At 42.6% G+C, this 8,404-nt stretch overlaps 2 protein-coding genes across 3 annotated transcripts in view; one reads left to right on the forward strand and one right to left on the reverse strand.

Annotated features, from left to right (window-relative positions):
• Positions 1–6,548, reverse strand: part of LOC123032046 (cholesterol 24-hydroxylase-like) — a 17,850-nt gene extending 11,302 nt beyond the window's left edge. The window contains exon 1 of the mRNA XM_044447667.1: positions 6,544–6,548. The gene's annotated coding sequence lies outside the window, so the exon portion shown is untranslated. The remainder of the gene's footprint in view (positions 1–6,543) is intronic.
• Positions 7–8,404, forward strand: part of LOC123032045 (cholesterol 24-hydroxylase) — a 19,293-nt gene continuing 10,895 nt past the window's right edge. For both annotated transcript variants that reach the window (XM_044447665.1, XM_044447666.1), the window contains exons 1-5: positions 7–20; positions 1,715–1,801; positions 2,058–2,196; positions 4,201–4,311; positions 6,729–6,885. In XM_044447665.1, the coding sequence (XP_044303600.1) occupies positions 1,779–1,801; positions 2,058–2,196; positions 4,201–4,311; positions 6,729–6,885 (430 nt within the window). In that variant the 5' untranslated portion in view covers positions 7–20; positions 1,715–1,778. The remainder of the gene's footprint in view (positions 21–1,714; positions 1,802–2,057; positions 2,197–4,200; positions 4,312–6,728; positions 6,886–8,404) is intronic.

Consider the following 8,404-nt stretch of genomic DNA (forward strand, 5'->3'; position numbering starts at 1 on the left):
TGCAATTTGTTTGGTGTAAGGTAAGTTACTGGAAAGTTAAATCATGCACGATGTATTGGGTTAAATTCTTTAATGGTTGACTGGTATTCAGAAAGAGTTTGTGATTCTTGAGGCCACTAGGCAGCTGTATTTCTTGCAGAACAGAATTCCTAACAGGAAAGCTTTTGTGGCAGAAATAGTGTAGAACCAAGGTGAGAATTGATAAATTTGTATTGATGAGAAAAAACTCCAAAACTCTGGATTACTTATCTCTATGTTTTCACATAGATACTGAAAATCATATGGAGCAAAGTAGACATTAGACTGTTAGCTTCATCTTCTAGAAGCTTTCTCCAAGAAAGACTGTGTTATTAGCTGATCTCTCATTCCCTCTTTTCCTTTCCAGCAGACTCAGATGCAACTTGAAAGACCCAGTTATTTTATTAGAACTTAACTTAATCGCTATAAATAAGATTAATGTTCTCTTTGAGGTATGAGAGAAGCATCTGCCCATCTGAAGAGTGGAATCTAAACTGAACCCTGCCCTCCCTTTCAAAAAAGCTTCTGACTTTACCCACAGGGTGGTTCTTGCTGCTTGAGGGCCAGATGGTGAGAATGCCAGCCACTTCATAATTGGTCCACTTGCTTTACTTGTTACCTACTGACTGGGTCAAGGAATTCCCTTTCTATTAGCTACCCTGTTCCCCAAGTCTGAAATGTCTCCCTTGCTCTCATGCACTCATGAGAGTTCTCTTGAGAATCTTCAGTAGGTAACCTTTAAATTGCCAAGTTAATCTGCCCACCTTTGTCCTTCTGCCTGCGCCCAGAATTGGAGGAATCCATGTGAAAAGTCTGTAATGTGTGGACTCTCTCTGCAGACTGGCTTCTGTAAATCAGCAGCTCTCTGCCCAGTCCAGAAAAGTCTTCCAAAGAAGATTTATTTATTTATTAAAACATTTCTATGCCACCCCTTGCCGAAGCCTCGGGGCGGCTCACAACATACAATAAAATACACAATAAATTAAAACAATAACAATTAAAATATATATATTAGAATAAAATAAGCCGCCCTGGCCAAATAAAATTTCCATGGTATTAACATTTAAAATGCTGCTTAAATAAAAAGAAAAGCAAATAACGACGGCGCCAGGCGGACCTCTCTGGGGAGCGCATACTGTAGATACTGTAGTCAGTGGTATCCAGAGTCACTGAGAAGTCCAGCAGAATTAACAGAAAGATATTCTCCCTTCCACCTTAGTGTGTTGCTTTTTCACAAGGTTTCTAGATTAAAAGTAGGATGGAAATAGTCATGAGTAGCCTAGTACATTCAGAGAAGCCTGGTGCTGAAACAGAATGCATGCCCGGACACATGCAACCCTAGAAGCTATCTGGAAATTGTGTGTGTGTTGGGGCGGGGGTGGGGGGAGTCCAGTGAGCTATTTTTTTTTTTTTTTGAAACAGAGTTCTTACCACTTTTCAAACCATGGTTTCAAATTCCAGGAAGTTAGTGCTAACAATTATTGGCCCGTCTGAGACAGCACATGAGACTATGATTAGAGGAACCAGGAAAAGGATGAAAATCAGAATACTAGTGGGGAGGAAGAAGAAGGGTTGAAGCAAACCTATGGTCTGTTTCCCTCCAGGCCTTGACTTGGTCATTTAGGGCATGATATCAGAATTAAATAAGACAGTAAGGTAGGCCTTAAAATAATGCATTCTTTCCTTGCCTTTTCAGATTTGTAGGGAATGGTTTGGTAACAGATCATGACCATGACCATTGGCACAAGCAGCGGAGAATTATGGATCCAGCATTTAGTCGAAGGTGAAACCCAACTACATATGTGAAACAGATTGTTTGTTTTATAAGTTTTTATATATGTTTCAATTCAATTCTAACCATCCAGTTCTAAATATGTTTATGTGTGGAGCGAGAATGAAGGCAAAGGGACATTCTTCAGAATCATTCTCTCCACTGGCTCTGGATGTGTTTTAACAGTTAATTGTAAGGATGATAATGATGTTCCTTTACAAACTACATATAAGGTAACTTCTTGGTAAGCCACAACCTCTTTCTTCAGTTATCTGATTGGCTTGATGGGGACTTTTAATGAACAAGCAGAAGAACTGATGATGGAGCTGGAGAAAAAAGCAGATGGAGAAACTGCAGTGGATGTGATGGACCTGCTGAGACGGGTGACGCTGGACATAATTGCAAAGGTAGTAATGATTTCCTGTTTCCACTAAGGAGAAGAATGTAACTCTAATGAACATTGGTCCATAGTTGAAGGGCAACTCAAATCATCAGGAGAAAGTACTGGGAAAAGGGCAAGCACCCCATTAATTTGGTGATTTAATTAGAGTTTAGAATTGCTCCTTTGCAACCTAAGTGGGTCAGGAAGTAAAGCATAAGAAGCAGCTGATGAAGTGGACTCTAGTTCATGAAAATGCATGCTGTAATAGATTACTTACTCTTTAAGGTAGCACAAGAGTGTGTTTTTCTACATGAGACTGTTAATCCACCGTATCTACGTGGAAACTGAAATCTGAACCCTACAGGAGCAGATCATGATGAGAGCCTCATTGCTTTTCTCTTTTCTCTTTTCTCTTTACTGGACATGATTCTTCTTACTGTCCTACATCTTTCCCACCCTTTCCCAAGACTCCAGGTGCTTGGGACAGTGTGAAAGTGCAAGCCACTCCATTAGTGGGAGCATAGAGTTTTGACAGCTGTTTTGACTCTTCTTTTTAAAATGGGGATTTTGACAGGACTAAGCAGGGTTTTCAACAGACACATATTCAGAGTAGCAATGATACATTGTGTTTCTATATAACATCTATAACGGCTTTGTCCAACCTTGTCTATGCTGGCTCTGGCTGATGGAATTTTAGCCCTACACATCTGTAGGCGGCAGCAGGTTGGAAGACGAATTAGCAAAATGCTTGTAAATATTTCTTACCTTCTGCAAGCATGGTGGTGATCATCACCAGAATTGCTCTCCTTTCCAATGATCTAGGGTTAGTTCAAGTGTGTAAATGAGAACCACAGAAATTTACAGGCAGATTGCTCTTGGTTTGTCTGTTCCAAAGCATTAGCCCCTGTCATGAAGTGAACTTCACTTCTCTGGAATTAGGTGCCAGTCTTCTCTCCACCCCACCTCACCCCATCCCAGCAGATCAGGACAAGAAGCTTCTAACTAAAGTATTATGTTAAAACTGGTCAGCTAGGCAGGTTTAGTGGTACAAAGGAAGAGCATTGCAAAAGTCATTGACAAAAGACACCAGCAAAGTCTGAATGCTACCTGCTAGGGAAATGCAGCTTCATAACAAACTCACCTCCAATTCCAAACTCACCCCACTTCCCAACCAAAAGGAGTTGACTCCACCTTCAGGGTGGTTCACACTACTTGTAGACCCATCAGCAGGAACATCTGACACGACTCAGTTGGCCTACCCTTTTCAGCTGATGCCTTATGATAGGACTAAAAATGTTAAGCTGCCCCCATCCAACCCCACCTGTTCAACGTTGTTTCCCGGGGAGCAGGACCTGGTCTGTTTCTCACCAACCTTTTGGCTTATCTCTGGGTCTGTTGGCATTTCAGCTAAGAATTCCAATCCAGTCTCTTCTTCCAATTCTGGCATGTGAAGCTTACGTCAACACCAGGAACAGGAAGCAAGCTAAATTGGGGGCTGTGTGGTAGTCCTCCAAGAGAGAGAAACACTGTGAGGCAGTTAGGGGAAATACCTGGGGAACCACCACTCCCCCTCCCACCCCGTATCTGTTGCCTGAGATGGTTGTCTCATTCAATCCAATGACAGGGCTGGCTGTGCACAAGCTGAGATCACAGTGATACAAATTCCTACATATCATGCAAATACCACAATGCTACTGAGTTCAACAGGGCTTACTCCTAGATAACTGTGCATCAGCTTGAAGCCTAAGTAGTTCCTTGTGCCTTGATTGCAATTAAAATAGAAAGAGAACTGAACACAATGGATGTGAACATCTACAGAGTTACAGATTTTGTCTGGATTAAAGTCTGTTCCTCATGCAACCTTTTGTTTCTGATAAGTTGCCTGGCTTTGCATTTTAGACATCATATTACTATACTGACTACTTTCTGCAAGTATTTGTCAAGAAGAGTAAACCTTTTATAGATGATAGAGATCAGGGCAGCCCCTCCAGTCCTCAGCTGTTCCTCCCTTCTTTCTCCATATGATCAGGCAGCTTTTGGCCTAGAACTGAACACCCTTCATGATGACCGCACAGCTTTCCCGCAGGCAGTGACCATGATCATGAAAGGAATCGGGGCAGCACGCCGTCCGTTCTTCCGGGTGAGCACAGGTTTTCCCATGTGAATTCTCTCCCTCTCCAGAGATGTCACTTACCTCTTGTCACACTGGAGTTTGCACTGTGCTGGAACCTGGGCACATGCTGCAACCAAGGCTAAAATTTATTTATTTATTTAAAACTTTTGTATGCCACCCCCCATGCAGGGCATGTCGGCTCACAATCAGTACATTACAACAATCAATAAAACTACATGCATTAAAACAATCCAAGCGGTAAAAGCAATGGTAAATGCCAGAGGTCTCGAAGCCAGAGACAGTAGCCTTGGTGCCCAGGGTCAGAGTGATCTCTCATGCTTTGGCAGCTTGCTTGAGGGTGACCCTGTGGCTGCTGCAGGGCCACTGGTGGACTGGGGAGTCCAGAATGCTGTGTCTGGACTCTCCACTGGTGCTGGTAGGAGGGAATACATGATTTCCTTGGGAGAGCTGCTTCACCTTGGTCATTTTCCGGCCAAATTCAAAGTGCTGCTTATGAGCTGTTATTGTTATTGTTACTATTATTATAAATTTTAGTATGAATAATTTTATTTATTTATTTATATTCTGCCTCCTTCAGTACTGAGACTCATGGTGGCTTTCAACATGTAATTGAAACATGGTGGCGCATGTAATTAAAACATTAATAAGAATAAACCAACATTAAAATATAAGCATCTTCAAGAATTAAAGATACATAAACTTCCCAGTTGAAGACACTATATACAACATAGCTAGTTTGGCATAATTTCACAGGCCTGGGCTATTCCTGTTGGAAGAGAAGGCTTTTGCCTTCCCCCAGAAATGTCACAACAGCCTGGGTAGCGAGTTCCAGAACCTTGGGGCAGCCACTAAGAAGGCCTTATTCTACATTCCCACCAAGCATAGCTGTGCAGGAGTGGAACCAAGAGAGGAGTTTCTCCTAAAGATCTTACTGGAGAGGGAGGGGAGTCTGTGGACTTTCAGGTAGCCTGGACTCAGGCTGTAAAGGGCTTTATAGGCCATAACCCACACTTGGAACTGAGACTGGAAACAGACTGGGAGCCAGTGGAGCTGTTTCAGCTAAGGACTTGTGCGTTTCCTGTAGCCAGCCCCAGTCACCCCTCTGGCAGCAGTGCCCTGAAGCAGCTGCAGTTTCCAAATACTCTTCAGATGGTGCTCCACACAGATCACATTCAGTAATCCAAACAGTTTTTGTTTGCTTTATTTTCTAAGAATGCGTTTGGAGCTTGTTTGGAAACCAGAAGCATTCTTAAAAATAAATATGCCACTTGTAGCCTGCATTTTGCTCCCCAGCTTGCCAGCGACCCAATTTTTAAAAGAACTGTAAAATTACTGTCATTTTCATCATCATCTTTAAATACCGGCATGGGCAGGGAACCTTGCTGGAGCCAAGAAAGGTGTCCAAGAGCAAGTTGGTGCCTAAGGGCAGCATGCTGGGGATCCTGACTTATCAGTGGGTTAATGCTTACAAATCCTCTGTCCAGTTGCAGATTCATTGATTGATTTACTGAACTTTTAACAAGGCATCACTGCTCTCTAGACCAGGGCAGGCAGCAGGGTGCCCATGGGCACCCACGTGCCCCTAGATACATTACTTTGTGCTCACCAAGATGCCCAATCCCTCTAACATTTTTTTCAGTTGCACACTTTCCAGCTCCTCTGGTTGCAGTGAAATAGTTTTCCATAGGAGCTGAAAACCTTGCAGTCCAAGCAGTTGCTTAGTGTGTTGGCACTTTAACCCCAAATTTCAATTCTATATTGCTCAATAGCTGAAGCCCTCTGGATGTTTTGCAAGAGACTTAGTCTTTTGGGCAGGTGCCTTGTGCTTTCTCTGCTTTACACTTTGTGGTATCTGGGGCAATTTTGTCAATTGCTAAATATCTTCAAGGTCCAAAATAGTAGCCTGCCCCCAAGCTACACAGTTCCTTTCACAGTCTCGTTCCTGTGTGTATTTAAAAAGCAAGACTACATATTGGGATCTTTTAACAGTTATGTTAAAATTCAACTCATCTCTTCTAACAGTTTGTTTTTCAAAATCTGAAGGCCTCCTTTCAGCCTGGGTCATCAACTTCGCATACAGCTAAGAGAATACAACTATACCATTAAAAATCAACAGTAGAAATAACATAAACCACAGGGACTCCAGCAAACTAGTGTTTTGGAGGTGCATCACTATCTATTTTTCGTTTGCGCTTGTCCAGTGCTTTTTTTTTTTTAACGCTGAAGGCTTTGGTCCACAACCTGCAGTACTGATTGGCTAATTAATGATTAATGATTGGCTTAAATGATTACATTTCTGGGCCTACTTTCAGCTAAGTCCATCCTCAGATCAGCTTGCAAAATACGAACTGTGTTGTTAAAACATCCACTATTATTTAAACAGCAAATATAAGTTGCAATGCCAACCTCTTCACCTGTTTTAGTACCTGCCATGGAATAGAAAAGTGGTGAAAGAAGTGCAGGAAAGTGTGAGGCTGCTGCGTCGAATCGGCAAGGAGTGCATCGAACAGAGGCACAAAGCCATTCGGAATGGAGAAGAGGTTCCACTGGATATTCTCACGCAGATACTGAAGGGTGCTGGTAGGTGACTTTCTTGGGGAGCCCAGCCTGATATTTTGCATGGCTCACTTTACACACACCTGTAGCAGCACAGAGTGATTCGCATTGGGAATGAGAGGGGCAGGTATTCATGGTGCACGTTCCCATCTCATGCCAATCTGGACCCTGAGTCAGAGGAAGAGGAGGAGATGGCGAGGGAGCTGGGAATGTGGGGCTCTGGACTTTGAGATGAGAGAAGTGGGACTCTTACCTCCATGCCATTCTCCTAGGTGCTCAGGCAGACTGTGGGGTGGAGGCCAGACATACTCAGAAGGAAGGTTTCCAGAAGTAGCTGTTAGACTGGGCTCAACAAACCCTTCTGTGCATGTTCAGAGATCCTTTCTGAAGTGACTGTGTGTGCTGGGTATACTTTGATGAACAGAGAACATTTGCAAAAGAATGGTCTGTTGTCTGGAATGTGCAAAAGGAGAAAGACTTAGCTCACTGCACTTTATTTAGCCCCTTGTCTGAACTACCTATGGCAATAAACACATTTCTAAAAAGCCAACTTTAATGCGGTCGCTTTTATTTAGAAAACAGCCATGGGAGCCACACTGCAACATCTTCCAATCCAAGGGTTGTGTGCCATTTCCTCTTTTGTGGTAAACAGCTGCTTTGGAGTACAGAAAGTATCATGGAGCCCTGATCCAGCTTGGGAGCACTTTCTGTATCAGAACCTCACAGCAGTATTTCTTCAGAAATAAAGTTGGCCATTTAGCCACACTTTACAAAATGCAAATGTATTGTAGTGTGTAGTTTTAGTCCCCCACAATACCAGTGGAACTAGCTAGCAAAAGCAAAGGTAAGTTCTGTTTGTTTCTATGGGTCTTAATTTGGGAATTGTGAGATAGCCCTTTCTTTGAAATTTCAATATATTCATATGGAAAAGGAATAATTTCTTTCTGTCTTTTCTGGGAAGGGCACAGGAAACTTTGAACTTTAAGTACAGGATGCTCAATTTGGGCCACTTTTTAAGGAAAACCCTAAGGAAATCATGAGACAGTAAAGGAATCTACTTGTGCCCCTCCACTTGTAGAATGAGGTTTGACCCTTGCAGCATAGCTTGGGAAAGTGGTTCAGAAGAGAGAATTGGCCAAACGAACTCCTTTATTAGTGGAAGACTCTGCTAAATTCTCCTTGCAAGTGTGTGGGTACAGTTGGTTCCCACCCATTAGGGTGCATTTGATAAAAATACTGTTCAAAGTTAACAGTTGGCATGCCTTGGATATCTTGTCCTGGGTCATTATGTTACAGCCAACAATTCAGCCAGTGCCTTCCAGATCCTGTATTTTGTTATTTCCCTTAACCTCCATAATAAGGGGAGACATAAAAGGAACTGTGTCTGTTCTCCTGATCTATGATCATGTGGACTGCAGTAGTTTCTATTTACTGCTAATTTAACAACCTAGTAACTTTACTACTTCTCTTTGAAAAGCAGTGAAGCAAGTTCCTAGCCCTTAGGGCTGCAGAGATAAACTTGAAAAATATTATAGGTACATAT

Source organism: Varanus komodoensis, unplaced genomic scaffold (assembly GCF_004798865.1).
Source record: "Varanus komodoensis strain SLA01 unplaced genomic scaffold, ASM479886v1 scaffold526, whole genome shotgun sequence".
NCBI lineage: Eukaryota > Metazoa > Chordata > Lepidosauria > Squamata > Varanidae > Varanus > Varanus komodoensis.